The sequence below is a fragment of the Primulina tabacum genome, chromosome 16, assembly GCF_025594145.1.
Source record: "Primulina tabacum isolate GXHZ01 chromosome 16, ASM2559414v2, whole genome shotgun sequence".
Taxonomy (NCBI): Eukaryota; Viridiplantae; Streptophyta; class Magnoliopsida; order Lamiales; family Gesneriaceae; genus Primulina; species Primulina tabacum.
In genome coordinates this window covers 35,452,631-35,469,986 of record NC_134565.1, presented here as the reverse complement: position 1 = coordinate 35,469,986, position 17,356 = coordinate 35,452,631, and the positions used below count along the sequence as shown (strand labels likewise).

Sequence of the window (17,356 nt, the reverse complement as noted above, 5' to 3'; positions counted from 1 at the left end):
GACGTGTTCACAGCACGTTTTGCTGATTGTCATTTTAATGAGAAAATCTTCCCAATGTTAGGGGGAGAACAGAAACATACCGAAAAGGAAATTACATGGCATGTATCATCGTTGTTACATCTGGATCCAAGAACAAAACAATGTGAAAAAGATGTACAACAAATTGTACACTTGCAAAGAATAGCCAATCAAATACCAGATGCATTTGCTGACACAAAAGGGGTAACTAAATCATATATACATGCTGCAAATGCCCCTGCTCGAATTGAAATTCCAAAGAAACAAATTGAAGATACTCATGATGTCATTAAACGCCTGAAGCGTGGAAGGCCAGTCGGTTACAAGGATAAAAATCCTCGAAAAAAGAAAATTTATAGAGAAACACGATGATCACAAAATAAAGAATTATGTTCTTGAAGAAACACATGATGATCACAAAATAGAGAACGGTGTTCCTGAAAAAACACATGATGATGAAAATATTCTGTCAGAACCACAAACTGACGAGAATCATGAAATCTCTATCAATTACATTAATACTGGAAAAATATGGAACCGAAAAGATATAGAAGAAATTGATGATATATTTTCTTATAATGTGGCAATCGACATCATAAATGATAATGAAGATCATGAACCAAAATCTTTTGGTGAATGTAAAAATCGGCAGGATTTGATAAAATGGAAAGAAGCCATCCAGGTTGAATTGGATTCGCTAAATAAACGTAATGTTTTTGGACCTATAGTCCTTACACCTGAAGGTGTAAAGGATACAAATGGGTTTTTATTCGAAAGCGAAATGAGAAAAATGAAATAGTGAGATATAAAGCTCGACTTGTTGCACAAGGTTTTTCTCAAAGGCCTGGAATTGATTATGAAGAAACATATTCTCCTGTGATGGATGCAATTACGTTTCGGTATTTGATTAGCTTGGCGGTATCTGAAAATTTAGAAATGCGTCTTATGGATGTTGTTACAGCTTACTTATATGGATCACTTGATAGTAATATATATATGAAAATCTCTGAAGGATTTAAGGTGCCTCAAGCACAAAGTTCAAAACCCAGGGAATGTTATTCTGTGAAATTACAAAGATCATTATATGGGTTAAAGCAATCAGGTCGAATGTGGTATAATCGACTAAGTGATCACTTGATGAAAAAGGGATATGTAAATAATTCAATATGCCCTTGTGTTTTCATTAAGAAAACAACATCCGGATGCGTAATTATTGTTGTATATGTTGATGATTTAAACATCATTGGAACGAATAAGGAAATTCAAGAAGTTGTGTCATACTTGAAGGAAGAATTTGAAATGAAGGATCTTGAAAAAACCAAGTATTGTCTGGGTTTACAAATTGAACAAAAAGAATGTGGAATGTTTGTTCACCAGACAAATTATACAGAAAAGATCCTTAAACGTTTTAATATGGAAAAAGCAAATCCTTTAAGTACTCCAATGATTGTTAGATCATTAAACATAGAAAAGGATCCATTCCGACCATGTGAAGATGATGAAGCTATTCTTGGTCCAGAAGTACCATATCTAAGTGCTATCGGTGCCCTTATGTATCTTACAAATTGTACGAGGCCCGATATATCTTTTGCCGTAAATTTGTTGGCAAGATTTAGCACATATCCAACAAAGAGACACTGGAACGGAATTAAACATATATTCCGTTATCTACGAGGAACGACAGACTTGGGACTTTTATATTCAAAAGATACTAATCCAAGTATAATTGGTTATGCTGATGCTGGATACTTATCTGATCCACACAAGGCACGTTCCCAAACTGGATATGTATTTACTCGTGGAGGCACTGCAATTTCTTGGCGTTCACAGAAACAAACGCTCGTAACAACTTCATCAAATTATGCCGAGATTATTGCACTACATGAAGCAAGTCGTGAATGTGTGTGGTTAAAATCAATGACCCAACATATCCAAATCTCATGCGGATTATCATTCGACGAGAAGCATGTGATACTATATGAAGATAATGCTGCATGTGTTGCTCAAATGAAAGAAGGATACATAAAATGCGACAGAACTAAACATATTCCTCCTAAGTTCTTCGCATTCACCAAGAAGCTTGAGAAGAATAAATGTATTGATGTTCGTCACATTCAATCAAGTGAAAATTCATCAGATCTCTTCACAAAGGCGCTTCCTACGTCAATATTCAGAAAGCATATATATAATATTGGGATGCGCAATCTACGAAATTTGTGAAGAATTGTCGTGTCAACATGAGGGGGAGTTTACGTGACTGCACTCTTTTTCCCTTGCTATGGTTTTTATCCCAATGGGTTTTTCCTAGTAAGGTTTTTAACGAGGCAGCATAAAAACACGTAATGAAGACAATCATTATGATCATCATCACAGGGGGAGTGTTGAAAAATATATTTAAAATGTGTATTGAATATTTGAATGTTGAAAATAAGAGTTGTAAATATTGAAAATTAGTGTTTGATGATGTAGGTAATGATGTATTTTATTTTTGGATTATTTGTAAAGATTTCCTATAAATAGATCTCTCATTTGTGAAGAAAATCACAATTGAGTAGAGAAAAAAATATTATAAAGTGTGTAGTTTGATAAATTTTGAGAGTTTGAGATTTTTACTTTTTACCATAAATTTTTACTTTTTCACAACAATTTTGATGTTTTTAATCAATAATTATTATAAGGAAAAAAAACAATAATTATTAAATTAATATTTATTTCAAATCTATTGATTTTAAATTCATTTCATTGTTTAAATGAATTTCAAATACATCGTTCTTTTAATTCAAGTAAATGAAACAATGATTATAACAAATTTCAAATCTCTCTTTCAAATCAAATTCTTTTTTGTTTCAAATTCTTTCCATCCAAACACAGCTAGAATTATATTCAAACCAACTTTTAAATTGAAAAGTAACTCATTAAATGAAGTTCTTTTTAAAATATCCTTCTTTTTCATAAAATTAAAATAGAAGTAGCATACCTTTGAATACAACATCATGTTTTCTGCAAAAGGAGGCAACAGCATATATCATATTCTCTAACTTCTAATTTTCGATTTTTTTCCCGTAGTTAAACATTTGTATAGATCTTTACGTATAAATTTTTTTATCTAAGCCTTACCAGGCAAACCAAACACAGTCTAAATCATCACATCAAGTTGGATAATTTAATAGTTTGTCAGTATTCATTCCCCCTCTGTCCAGGAATCAATCAAAGCACATCTTCCTTAAAATAGGAGAAATATATGAAACTCAAAGGCAAGAAAAAGGGCTAGCTAACCACAAGAACAAAATTACGGTAAAAGAAGGCTCTAATCAGATTTTGTTGAATGCCACAATATCGCAGCTTTGGATGTGCTCGTTGCGAGGCTCGACTGTGAGATACTCCTCAATGAGATTATCGACTGAGACGAGATCGTCAACTATGGTAAGCATGATCTGCAGTTTCTTTATTCCATATCCAACAGGTACCAATTTAGCTGCACAAGGGGAGAAAAGCAGAGCTTCAGCCCGAGACTAGCAACTTAGCTGTCAGCACGTAAAAAAAAAAAGAAGAAACCAAAATTAGTTGGCATTAAAAAAAGAACAAATCATACATGCTCCCCACAAGAGCCCAGGCATTTCAATGCTCCGAACGGCCTCTTCTAGCTTCTTCATGTCAGTCTCATCATCCCAAGGCTTCACGTCCATGAGAACAGAGGATTTTCCACCTGGATAATTTAGCCAGTTATTCAACATCTTAAACTCATAGTTCTAGACATTAGCCAAAAAAAAAAAAAAAAAACTGGTCTCCATCATGTGAATAAAAAATGCAGCACTTCCTGTTATCTAATAACCAACTACAAAACAATTATCTCTGCACAAAATGACTCCCTAGAACCATGATTTTGGATGCTATGCTCATATAATTTTTGCATTATTCCAAACTCACTCTCTTTCTTTTTAGCGGATTTCTTTGCGGCAGCCTCTCTCTCTTCAGCTGCCTTCTTTTCCTCCTCTGTCTCATCACCAAAGAGATCCAGATCATCGTCATCGTCATCGCCTCCTGCAGCCTCCTGGAAATTTTTTTAATGAAGGCAGAAAAGCGAAACCAGATCCAGTAAACTAAAAATAGATAACATGTGGCATAAGTTTGGAACAACCCATGCACATCCCAAAGGGCACCCCTCCCACCACCATGCAACACACGTACAGACATGGAAAGCAAATTCAAAACCCACTCCAACCGTTTGAAAAATGCACAAAATAACCTATTGGAAAGCCTCCTCAAATTAAAGGTCATGTGAAAAATTGAGATCTCTAGGTATCAAGTAATAAAACAAGGTTTTTACAAAAAAAAGTGCAAGCAGCTCATGCCTGTGAAATTTCAAACAAACAATCTGAAAAAAAAACTTACTAATCATCAACTTGCAACCAACGCATAGTATTTAGGCGCAAAGTGCACTAAAGCGCATTAGGGGGCATCGAGCGTGAGGCACGAGGAGTGAGGTGTGCCTCATAGAAGTAGGGTGGTGCACTTGGCATAAATTTTTAGAATTCACATAGATAAAGTAAATATTTACTAAAAAATATATTTCAAAAAATTATTAAATTGTAATGTAAATAAAAATATTTATTAGTAAATGCATAACGTATTTGGGTAATTCTGGAATTAGGGTAAGAGAGGATCGTAGCTGGAATCGGATGCAATTAAACAAAGAAAAGCAAGACTGCACTAATTAAATTTCTCAAAACAGAAAACTATGGTTCCGTTCGGGCCTGATTATTTTTGAGAAAAACAAAGACTGCAACCACCGATGAATGCATACAGGGTTTAGCAAGTATTATATAGTTGTGGGCTTGCATTTATCGGGCTTTAGATAAGTTGCTGGTCACCAGGCACAGGTTTTTTAACTATGCACCAATGTATTTTAGTTTTTTTTTTTTTAATATGTATTTTAGTTTTCATTGCACTATTTTAGACAATCAAAGTAGAGATGTAAAGAAATAAAAAAATTGTCGCGCAAAGTTGCAAAAGGTTATTATTAAAAGGACTAATGATTGAAAGATATTTATTCATCAAATAATAATGAAACTTCTACAAGTTTGATTGCATCCAATACTTGTAATTTGTCTGGATCCTCGCTGAGGTGAAATAACAAAGCCTAAACTGTAGAAACATATTTATGGAGACCTCATAAATCTTTTTCATTGATCACTCATCTTGCTCATACAGTCTCATACTGCAAAGTTTGGTGTCAAAAAAGCTTCAGCATTTACTTTTCACTTCCCCAGTGAATTGTATACCCCAATGAACTGTTAAGAGTTTCAAGGCATCAAACTTCTGACCGAACAACAGCGAGCATATAGACAAAGTTCATAATTTTACATTTCTAACAAGCCTAATACCCATATTCATATATGTATTCTATACATAAACAAGGTTTAAAAAGCAGCTACCTTGGATTCCACAGCAGGAGCAGCCTCTGCAGGATAACCTTGAACGCCAAGGCTCACTCCTACAGCCTTCCCAGGAAAGCTATACATTTATTCATGCCACAAGCATAATGAGCAAGTCAACTCAAGAGTAAATATCAATAATACTAAGCCATAAACTGCATAAGTCACTTTCGAGGAACTTCAATGAATTAAATTTCTTGGCGAGACCCAATATGGATATGGAATAATTATCTCAGATTTCAATAAGCTTAAATAAATATCAAAGTTGACAACTTTTCAACCTTTTCAAGCTTCTTCAAACTATTCGACACAATCTTTCAAGTACTAACAATAGTATACCGATAATATAGAATCATAAGACCAGGAAATTGTCGGCCAAGCAAAACTAATCCATACAATTATTCACGTGTATTAGATATGAAAGATTAAATCGAAGTAAACTTCTTGAACGAGTATTAAAAAACATTACTTTATCCAGAAAAACAACAGCTGAAAGCCATATTATGCCGACTTTTAGCTTTTTCTCAAAATTGGTCATATCTTTCAATTGTCCATATTTAATTCCTTGATGGTTATCACTTCTTATAAAAAGTAACAAAAACCGAACAGGTGTGGGATTACGCACCTAGGGGCCAGCTTTGCCGATACGGTCTCGTACCACTGACTGGCATTGGGGTAAAGATCTCCACCGGGTTTCTCCGAAATGGCAGCGTAAACCTTAACATCATCTTTCGTAAACTGGTCACTGAAACCCACGGACAAAAATCACACAGTCAAGCAAAAAAAATCCTAACAATTTCCACATGAATTGAAAATCAATGAAGAATATTAACCAGCAGATGTATGATTTTCCGGAGATGAACTCATCGAGGGCCTTGAGGCCGGCTTCGGTGCGCAGATCTCCGAAAGTTACGGCCATTAGTGCTCGATTAAGATAGAGAAGCGAAGCTCTTGTGAGACGGAGGGCGTGAGAGAGGATGTTAGTGAGGGTATCCGCGGGTTCTTATACTGGATTGGTTAAAAACCCTAAATCGCCAGAACAAACTCAACAGGCATATTCTCTTTTTTTTTCCCTTGGTCCTTTTCATTCAAAAATTTATATTTTTTTAATTTAATTTATCGCATTTCTCCTCTTTTAATTTTATAAGTCGCGCGATGAGTCGATGACTCGTGTGATATGACACGAAATGATGTATAATGAAATTAATAAAGAAAAGTAAAGAAATATACATGATAGAATAATATACAAATTAAATTACTTTAAAATTCTTCTGAAAATATCTCATGTATCAAGTTTATGAGATGAATTTTCTGTCCAATCTAACTCGAAATTTTTTTTACATTTATGCACACAATTTATTTTTTTCATTCCAGATACAGATATGGATAAGATCGACTTATCTCATATCATCTCAGACGATATCTACTTATTAAATTATTGTAAAACTTGATCATTTATTCATGGATAAGATCGCAAAAATAATTGATTTTTTTTGTTTATGAAATTTAAATTGCATATATGGTTTTTTTTTTAAAAATAATTTTATTTTATTTCCAGTAGATTAATATAAATTTGAAATTTTAAGTACTGCTGCTTTGATGATATGATAATAGTCGAAGTAATAATAAAAAAATAATTGCCCTAAAAAGTATATGAGTTAGTAGAATATATGGCTTAGTTTGATTTCAACTCAGCACTTTTTCGGAGAGTTTGTCACGTAGGATTTGTCCAATTTAATTTATTTGACTAACGTGATTTGTAGATCATCTCATTAGCCCATAGATTTTTCCGGTATATAACAAATTGTTACGGACTCTTACGTTATAAAAAATATAATAATAATAATAAGAATAAAATATAAATATAAATATGGGAATAAACATTATAATATGATATGATAAAATATACATGTTTTGGTATGATTTTATGTAATGACTTTATTTTAAATGGTTTTTCGAATTCCTAAAACAACCCCCACAATAATTTTCCTTTTTTCCAACTTTTTTCTTTTTTGACATTAGATTATAATTATATATTAAAAAAAACTCTTGTAACATTTTGACAAATACATATTTTACTTTTCAAAATAAACTAACTAAAACTATTTTTACTATAAATATTTTATTATATATTTTTTTTGTTTTCATAATATTAGAATCACTTTTTCACGGTTCCCGTTAAAAATTTGACTAATTTTATCTTGGCTAACCAATATTATTATAAAAAACTACGACTAAAAACATATTTAGATTTTGAATATAAATAATAATGCTGTTTCAAATTAATTACATAATATTCTCTAAGTTCAATTTTAGTTAAATAGAAACGTTTGCTTAAAATAGGTGATTTTATTATGTTCATAAAATTTTGATGAAAGTAATAATTTCAATCGATTATTTACACGATCAAACATACACATCTCACGACTTACATAGTGGATGAGACGCCAATTTAGTCCCTTGTCAAAATGCAATTGCAAGATTTTGTCGGTAGCCAAGATATTCTAGTGTACCGGTCTACCAACTAAATGGACCTACCTCCGATTGGTACCATATAATACATAGATTTGAACAAACATAATAATGGGTATCTTGAAAACATGGTCAAAATGGTATTCGAACTAAGTGTTTATTGGAGTGACATATTTCTGAAGGAGATGATTGTCAAAAATCTGCAGCATTGCTCGAGCAATATAATCAACATAGCTATTCACATACAAAGTCAAGCAGCAAATTTGTGAGTCAAAATGATCATGCTCAGTTGCAGCATTGCTCGCGTAGCGGAGTTCGAATTCGGTTGTGTTCAACTATCATGGACATGCAAAGCATCTGCATAATACATGATTAAGAAATAACCTGAACTGGAAGGCTAAAAAGTTATTTACAAATCAAGCAACTAACATTCATAACATTCTTGTTCGATATAGACATTATAAATTCAAGCGCTTTTAAACTGCGCAGACTGTTAATTTTATTATACAAACCACAGTAGTAAGATAAAAAAGAAGTGTAATCAAGAATCACCAATATGATTGAATACTTGAACTTCCTTGAAATTCTTCCATGGCTGACTGCGCAACTTTATTCTACAAACCACAGTAGTGAGATTAAAAAGAAGTGAAATCAAGCATCACCAACATACTTGAATTCTTGAACTTCCTTAAAGTTCATCCATGGCTTCACCCAAACCTTAGCCTCATACACTTTCTTCTTCCCTCCATCGGCTGCTTCAAGAGTTATATAGTACATGGTCCCTGCAACTACTTGCTGCTTCACATTCTTTACGTCCTTGAATTCCAAAAGTGCATTCTGAAATCATTATGTAAATTGATTTAAGCAAAACTGTGTAGCCAGAATTGGGTTCATTACACTAGTTTGGCCCATGCAACTGATCTTTTATAAAGTAACTATTCATTTGAGCTATCGGTGCTCTTAATTTAGCGAGAATCAAGCCACGCTTGTTGACATGATTTAGCAGAAGTTGGATTAACCTTCTGGCTACTTTCAAATTCAATTCGGGGTGGCCTTATCTCCAATTTTTGCACAAATATAACACTCTGTTACGAACTTCACAGATTTACCCAACAACAATGCGATGAAGGAGGTGATTACGATCAAATCATCAATATCTTCAAATGCGCTATAACAATCTTAAACCTAAAAAGGTATATAAAGCCCTAAAACTAAAATTCTTACAAAAAAAAGGAAGAAAATTTTAGGATAAAACGCAAAATTGGAGCACACAGGATGAAAATCCGAGGGAAAAAAATCGCAACAGACAGCAATTTCACACAAGACACCTCCAAAAATGACCAGAAATTCAGTAAAGGGACAGGAAGAAGAAACCTGTTTCTTGTTGTGATCTTCAACGGCAAAACGCGCGAGATCGTCGATGTCGACGCTGTTCTGAGATCCTTCAGACTGCCGAATACCTCCCGTAGCCATTTTTCTGGTATGCTTTGCTATTCTGTTACGGGAGTGGGGTATTTATAGACGAGTGGAAAGAGGTGTGCTGTCCAAGGAACTTTGTTTCATTGAGAACGTGGGGCTGCCATATGTCTTAGTTTGCTAGTTTTTCACTCTCAAATTTCTTTTCTTTTCCTTTTTTTAATTATTATTTTTTGTACCAAAAATCAATTTGATTGCATCAATCTTAAGAATTTAAATGAAGAATGATATATATGTATTATTATATTATTCTAGCCAATAATTTGAGATGATAAAATTATTATATATTTTTCGGATAAATTTCGACTTCAGGCTCACACGAGCTTTACGATAAACTCATGGAATAAAAGATGTCACCTGAAGAAATCACAAGGATAGAAATGATGTAGTGGTAGCTCGAGGTCCTCCTGGATCAATGCCAATCCTTGCAAGTCATCGGAAAATTTCGTAATTGGCACAAGTCAAATTCCATTGGCGCTCACAGAATTCTCATGTTTCCTTGGATAATCCTGGACTTCATAAATAAGCTCAATATACATACTTTCAGGCCCAATTTTGAGTTCTGCGGCCCAAAAACGAAGTAGAGGAGCCTCCAATTTCATTCCAACTCCTGAACAGGAAGTTTCACCATTTTCTGAAGCTTGGCGTTGCGGAGATGGAGGTTTCCGCGGAGAACGAATCGCCATTGCCACCAAATGACGTGAAAGCCCTATTATCTCTATACTCCAGCTACTTATATAATCGCATCCGCACCCTGTTCCCCATTTCAATCAACTACAACAATAGTCTTCTTTCGAAAGTCGCCAACATATATGGCTACTCGGGACGAGGTTGCCGGAAGACCTGCCTTCCCCTCCCTTTACCTCCTGTCGCTGCCGCTGCTTTACCCGATCGATCTTCTGGGTGAGGTTTTATGATGACTATATATTGATATTCGTATGCTGATTTTTGGTTGTAGTCCATTGCTGAGATGACGATATTAAGGTTTCTTTTGCATTTTATATCGAACGGATCACCTATTCCTGGTTATCGGTCATAGCTTAATTCAGTTGGTAGTCAAGTTATTGGGTAGAAACGTGATTTTTGAGGTAAGAACAGCTATATTTAGATATATTGTGGCTGGAGAATTTGTTGTTACTGGAAATTTTCCTGTTCACCAATGCAAGGAAATAATCAAATCTGTTGTTTTCTGAAACGTGTTCTTATTTCTGTTAGCTCTGTAAATGGGCAGTATCATAGTGGCTATTTTCATATTCAGTATTCAATTGGAGCAACTGTAATGTAACTGCGTGCGCAAGTGTGAATAATATTTATAATCAACATGCAGTGTCATAACCGAAGCACATAGAATTTTTCATGTATTGGAAGATATCATAGAGCACACGCTTCAAAATTTGCGAAGCATCCAGAAGAATTTAGGGTTTTGGCAATCCAAAGCTGAGGTAAGCATGGATAATGTTATTTGCTTGGTGGACACTATTGTTTTCTTTGGGTTACATATTCTCCTGAGTTTAATGCAACTTCATGTTGCAGAGTTCAGATAATCAAAAAGCATACTTCATGATTTGTGAACGAGGGCCTTATGCATTTATGAATGGTTCAGTTAAACTGATACGTGATTGTCTTGCTGATGGTTCTGGAATGAAAAATCTCTATAGTTCAGCTTCTTCTCATATATCTGAAAGGATCCACGTATTGACCAGTTTGAGATACTTTCTGGCTACATTCTTGGCTGAGGTTTGTTATTTCTAGATTCAAGCTTTTGCATATTTTTCTGTTCGAGCCATTCTTTTCTCAGAAGTTCTCCCATGGTAGACCTTCTGCAGTTTCCTCCGCCAATGTATTAAACGAACTTTCATTTGTTAGATTAGAAATCTACGTTTGATTTTTGGTTTACCATGTCCTACCACTATCAGAGAACTTAGGATCTACTCCATGGTGATAAGAAACAAAATTAAATTATTTTCCAATCCATCCCGAATCGATTCAGTTGATAATCATCGTATGTATGCCTATTTATTGATCATCAAGATAGATTTATAATTTACCTGATAAAATTCGTAGGTTTATATGGAGGTTGACAGAATGGGAGAGGATTTGGTCAAGGATTTGGAGAAATCATTGCCGTCGTTACTGGTTGCTATCAATGATATATTTCTTAAATTGGAGGCATCCATCGGTCATTTTCATGCCAATCGTCAGGTAACAGATATGTTATTCTATTTCACAAGTATCTTCACCGTAATTGAAATAATGCTTCTCATGTATTCCCTGTGTCAATCTGTTATATGTGTCACAAATCTGATAGATAATAAAAAAAAAATCAATTTAAGGATTTCTTATTTTATCATGTGACTGTGCAGAGTGGCTCATCTGTTGATGGTAGCTTTTCCCTCCCTTTGATGTTCACAAAACTTCCAGCAGTAAACCAGGAAGGTTCTCAGTGGACAGATTGTGAGACAAGAGACGCAATAAACTTGATTTATGAGAATCTACACAGATTGAACTCTTATTTATCAGTGCTTGTAAGATTTATTCCATTAAATTTTTTGTGACTAATAATTATTCTTGTTCATTGTTGAATTTGTTCTCAATCTCCCATATTCTGTTGCATGCAGACGCCATCTACCCGAACTTAATCTAATGCTAACTGGAAATTATTTTTAGGTCTTCAAGTTACTATAACATCATATTTAGGTGGAACTGCTGTAATCTTGACTGGAGGAAACAATTACCAAAATATATTTATTTGAAATAATTATTGAATTATTTAAATAATTGCATGTATGCATTAGAAAGGTTAAAAGTGATAGTTACAAATAGTCTAGCTTCATATCTATATCAGTATGATGCGTGGTGCCTAAACGTGTTCTTGCTACCATATCTTGCAGCATCATTCTTTCAGACGGATTAATGCGGCAGGGTTTACATTTTAACTGATTCTAATGAAAGTCCTTTGAAATTAGCATATAAAATGTTTCTTGCGATATCATTGGGAGTCAGTAGCTTGCTGACATTAGCACATAAAATATTCCTTGCATTCTTCTCACTGGGAGCTAATAGCTTGTCAACTTACAAATTCTTACAATTCGATCCAACTAGGTTTCAAAACACTGCAAGCCAAAGAAAGTAACTTTGTACTGGATGCAGTATAGCTGTGGGGCATTGGGCATTTCTTTTTGTTCCATATGGATTCTACGCCATAGTAAGTTGATGGGAAGCTCTGACATTGACAATTGGATTCGTGAGGGAAAGGATTCTACCATAAACTTTTGGAAAGATCATGTAGAGCAACCGGTAAGATTTGTTGAAGTGTCTCCACCTTAGTGTTACTGAAATCTCTTATCTGCTGAATGCACGATGACCTGTTGAACATGCTTTCTTTTCCCAATTTTAGTGGTGCTGATGTTTTTTAACGAGTTTTGGTTCAAAATTGTTTCAAACTTTGGCCTGTTACAAATTGTAGATTTAAGACCTCCAGAACAAGAATCTGGCAGATAAATAGAAAAAGCATTTTCCAGTCTATTTCAGTTATGAACGTACTATGATTTAAGTTGTCTGTCAAGATTATTGGAGTATCTAGTGACTTTGAATGCCAGATTAAGCAATGGATGGATCATGTCCAATCATATAATTTTTAGTTATCATGGATTCTTATGCTTCGGTAGGGCATTTACGTGTAAGATCGAAGTTGGCTTTAATGTAAATCTTATGATGCTGCTCATTGTTACATCTCTCTATCAGCATTTTAAATGGAATTTGTCCTCAATCTTTGTGGTGAAATACCTTAACATAGGGAGTGAGTACAACAATTGGAAATATAACAAGATTTTGTCATTATGGAGAAAAAATGGCTTTGTAGTGAAGTGATTATTCCGAAAAACACAATCCATAAATGTCATTTGTGTGTATATGTGGTGGTGAAATTGTTGTATATTTATTCTGAGGCTGCACGTTATTCTTTATCTGCTATTAACTTTTTGTTTGCTTGTTTTTCTTTTTTACTCTTTTTTTTGGGTGGCTAATTGCTAGTATTCATTTTCACCAGTCTATTTTACACAATTCTAAATTCATTTTTGCTTTACATTTTAAAATTAGATTTTTTCTATAAGGGACGAGCTTTTTGAGACCTTCAGAAAAAGACAAAAGGGTGTGATGGAACGTGAAGAAGTGCAATTGACTGCTGACTCTCTACATAGGTAACTGACTGAATACTTGGTGGCCATCGAGATGAATTTCGGCTATCGTGTTTTCTTATTGTTATAGCTGCATCCTAATCCCCTTATTGAAATTTTTGACTCAATAACTTCACAGTGTTTTATGAAGATGCTACCATCCAATTGGAACTTTTATTTATTATATTTATCTACTCAGCTTTGTTAGACTGTTTTTTCTCGTGAAATAGATTTGTTTTTATGCAGTATGGCTTTGTCAAGTTCCAGTGCATGTGTGATTTCATCAATCATGTCGTTAATTTGAGGGTTTGAGATTCTCAGATAGAACAGCAGAACCTTGTTGCCATCCTCTTTTTTTATTATGCTGTTTTTAGCATGATTCTGGTTTTGTCCTATCTTCTTTGACTGGAAGATGGTTTTTTATTGCATTAATCATTATGCTATCTGAACATCTTCACTTTTGACCTACATCCACTTGTTCTTGCTTTCTGTTTACAGAATGCTGCTAGCTTTCAGTGAGCAGACAGTTGGAAAAAAGTTTCCAGAGAATGCTTCTGATCAAGAAATGCTTGAGATTGTAATGACAAGGTGTGGTCTGTGAAAATGTTCTTTTTTATGGCTTTAAACTAGGGTGTTCCTCGCTAGAAACATTCGCCACAACACACTTTGATTTTTTAATTAATGTCAGAACTTGGAATTTTTGTTAAATCTGTTATTTTTTAGGGTGTGTGTAAAATTTAGTTTCTTGATTCCAACTTTGAGACATTCTTGTGTTGCGTAGAAGGTGTAGAAATTTATTATGACTTGTATTGGCGGTTTAATTGTTAAAAATAGTTCTCTGTTCTACATATTTGAATTAGATACCTGAATGTTTATTTCATTTTTTCTCATCAATGTTGAGCAATGTTACACAGCATGAGCATAGGCATCAACGTCTCCTCTGTTATTTGGATCCTATTTTATTTATTTAAAATTGTAGACTTTTCTGAGTTGCCTACTGGTTTATGATTTTTGTTTCAGCAATTATTAGCTTCTGGATAATCTGTTTTTAAACAAAATTTTTAGAGAGTACTACTCATGTTTTGCTGTAAAGATTCATGAACATTTATTTATCTAGCATGAGAATGCACATCACTTGAGCTTGAAAAATTGTGATATTCAAAACTTCAGATGAATGGTACCGACCTGACTACGTGATAGCATCTGAAATAGGCATTTTGAAGAAGATTCAAGTAAAAGAACTAGTAGTTGATATGTAATTTGAAGTCAGACAATATCATCCAGCACTTGCCCAGAAAAGTTAAAAGTTTCTTTTTATTGATGTGGCCATCACAATGACGATGTGATGATGGTGTCTTCGCCGTGTAACTTTTTGTATCTATGCATTTCCACAATCATTCAGAAAATTGCTTTATGTTGTAATTGTAGGAGACCATTCGTTGCTGAATGAATTACTAAAGGAATTGAGAATTTTATTATTCAGGTATGAGAAAGAACTTATGCATCCAATCCAGGGTCTTGTGGGTGGAGAACTTGGCCGCTCTCTTCTTATCCAGGTCTGATGCCTGATTTTTGTGGCAAGCAGTAGTTTATTGTTTGGTTGCATGATATGACTTTCTTTTTTACAACAGGTGCAGAAGCTAAAATTGGACATTGAAGAGTGAGTTAAACTGGTATCTTTTAAATAAAATAATGTTTTGCTGCGTGAAATTTGTCCCTAATATCTGTTTTTATGACAGAGCAATGCTTGAGCTTGACCAGATCTTGAGAGCCAACGAAATTAACTTTGCAATTTTAGCTGCATTACCTGCTTTTTTTCTCTCCCTCATTCTAGCCATGTTGGTGCGTGCATGGTTTAAAAAGGTAAATGATTTGGCTATATTCCGGTAGGACTTATTCCGATTTTTGTATGCGGAAATTTATTCTCAGATTGCTCACTTAGTTATATGTTTGGTCTCTAATAAAACTATATAAATGCATATGTTTCAGTGTAAACTTCATATTCCCATTTTACATGCCCTTACCCAGTTCATTAACTCTTTCTTATTTAATGCATGAGTAAGAAAACATTAGAAGAATTATTATATGCATGCTGAGTATGAGAACTGAATTGACACTTTCAAGTAAGCTAACTTTTTGGTGTCTTGTATTAGGACACTAGAGCTGAAGGTAAAGGAAGAGTTGCTCGTATACAGAGAAGGATATTGCTAGTGGAAATTGAGAGAGCTTTAGTGAAGCTTCAGAGCTGCGAAGATCAAGGATTAGTATGTACTTTCATTATTGACGGTTACGCTTCATTAACACATTTGTTTACTCTGTAGAATAATCTGACAAACTATAGTTTTGTTTTAGAGCAAAAATGGCAGATCAATGTCTTTCCAAACCCCCAACTTACTTCTATTGGTTCTTGAAATCAAACATAAGTATTTCGCGTATATCGAATTTCTATTTTAGCATATTTATGTGACGTTTTGGCTGGAACTTGCTCCTTGGAGCTTTCCTTGCGCCACTCCTGATAATGATAGTGTTCACTACTGTACGTATATGAATATTCTCGTTTAAATGCATATATGCATAAGATGCATCTAGAGATTTTATTCAATTTTTTGTCTTGCATATCACATTTATCGAAGTTGCATATTTCATAAGAATAATTTATGCTAGCATTATTCTGTGTTATGCATCTAATTACAATGTGACTCGGTCTCAGTTTCAAAGCATTCAGAATTCAATTATCTTTAGGTGCTGGAAGTAATCTAAAGTATTATTGGTGAATTTTATAGGAAAAAGATGCTCAATGCATGTATGGTCTGGCATTGTATTTTCTTGATTCTCTACACTGTGCGGTAGAGAGGCATGCAAAAGCCACTGGTGAATGGATATGGTTAGTTCCTTTTGGCCTCAAGTTTTACTTGATAGTATCTATTTTTCAGGAGAAAGTTGTCATCCTCTCTCCCCAGATCTTTCTCTAACTCGTTCTCGCTGATCTTATTTCTTTTTGCACTTTCCATTCTTCACGAGGAAAGAAGTGAAAGGGAGACAGGACTTAGCAAGACTGATTGGTTTGTTGACTGATAGCTAACCATATATTATCTCTTCAGTTTGAGAAAGGACATTGTTGATTTGGCAAAGCCAGGTTTTCAAACTGAGCATAAGATCAGTATTGTATCGCGAATGGAGCGTATGTACGACTGTTTGCTTCCATCATCTAGACGCCACTGATTTCCTAAATGCCGTCAGAATCCTGCAAACTTCGAAAGATTGCGGTTGGCTTTGGATAAACTCTCGTCGCCTCGTTGATATCATCTTTTAAATTCTTGTACCACTCGGATATCGAGTTCACTTCAAACGCGTGCACACGAGTTAGAATTAGAGGCGTTCATTTTTTAGATTTAGATATGCACCTTGTAATGTCTAGTATTTCTTATTTTCTTTTGGAAATTCTCACTTGTTGCAACAACAGGCTAATTAGGAAATTTTGACGAAGTGAACAAAAATATACAGGTCTCCCAGCCTTTGATGGTGATTTTAAAGTTGAAATACGATCTTATGGATCATTTAGTAAGCACAGATTTCTAATACAAAAATTAATAATTGAGCTGCGTAACCGATTCCCGACCTCAAATTTATGCTACATAAGATGATCTTTTAAGATATTAGTCCCAAACTACCTGCCGTCGGTGACTTGATCGATTTGTGCTACCTCTCTAATTTCCAATTTTTTTTTGCTGAATGTACTTGAGCCATCTTAAATGGCAATTATTGTGTTGTCTTCTGGCG

General features: G+C 34.4%; 3 protein-coding genes across 3 annotated transcripts; 1 reads left to right on the top strand and 2 right to left on the bottom strand.

The window, feature by feature from the left end:
- Window positions 1–3,155: 3,155 nt before the first annotated feature.
- Window positions 3,156–6,533, bottom strand: LOC142529223 (elongation factor 1-beta 2-like). Its single transcript, XM_075634692.1, has 6 exons — window positions 6,287–6,533; window positions 6,079–6,198; window positions 5,454–5,532; window positions 3,946–4,069; window positions 3,611–3,724; window positions 3,156–3,493 (listed from the first exon to the last, which is right to left on the bottom strand). The coding sequence occupies exons 1-6, from the start codon at window positions 6,370–6,372 to the stop codon at window positions 3,330–3,332; spliced, it is 687 nt and encodes a 228-aa protein (XP_075490807.1). The 5' UTR covers window positions 6,373–6,533; the 3' UTR covers window positions 3,156–3,329.
- A 1,764-nt stretch (window positions 6,534–8,297) lies between these two features.
- LOC142530125 (cysteine proteinase inhibitor-like) lies at window positions 8,298–9,462 on the bottom strand. Its single transcript, XM_075635908.1, has 2 exons — window positions 9,300–9,462; window positions 8,298–8,762 (listed from the first exon to the last, which is right to left on the bottom strand). The coding sequence occupies exons 1-2, from the start codon at window positions 9,396–9,398 to the stop codon at window positions 8,577–8,579; spliced, it is 285 nt and encodes a 94-aa protein (XP_075492023.1). The 5' UTR covers window positions 9,399–9,462; the 3' UTR covers window positions 8,298–8,576.
- A 536-nt stretch (window positions 9,463–9,998) lies between these two features.
- Window positions 9,999–17,133, top strand: LOC142528785 (protein DGS1, mitochondrial-like). Its single transcript, XM_075633954.1, has 14 exons — window positions 9,999–10,304; window positions 10,729–10,843; window positions 10,935–11,138; window positions 11,466–11,603; window positions 11,765–11,926; window positions 12,504–12,698; window positions 13,500–13,600; window positions 14,075–14,164; window positions 15,060–15,132; window positions 15,208–15,236; window positions 15,316–15,439; window positions 15,730–15,840; window positions 16,360–16,460; window positions 16,678–17,133. The coding sequence occupies exons 1-14, from the start codon at window positions 10,057–10,059 to the stop codon at window positions 16,796–16,798; spliced, it is 1,812 nt and encodes a 603-aa protein (XP_075490069.1). The 5' UTR covers window positions 9,999–10,056; the 3' UTR covers window positions 16,799–17,133.
- Window positions 17,134–17,356: the final 223 nt, after the last annotated feature.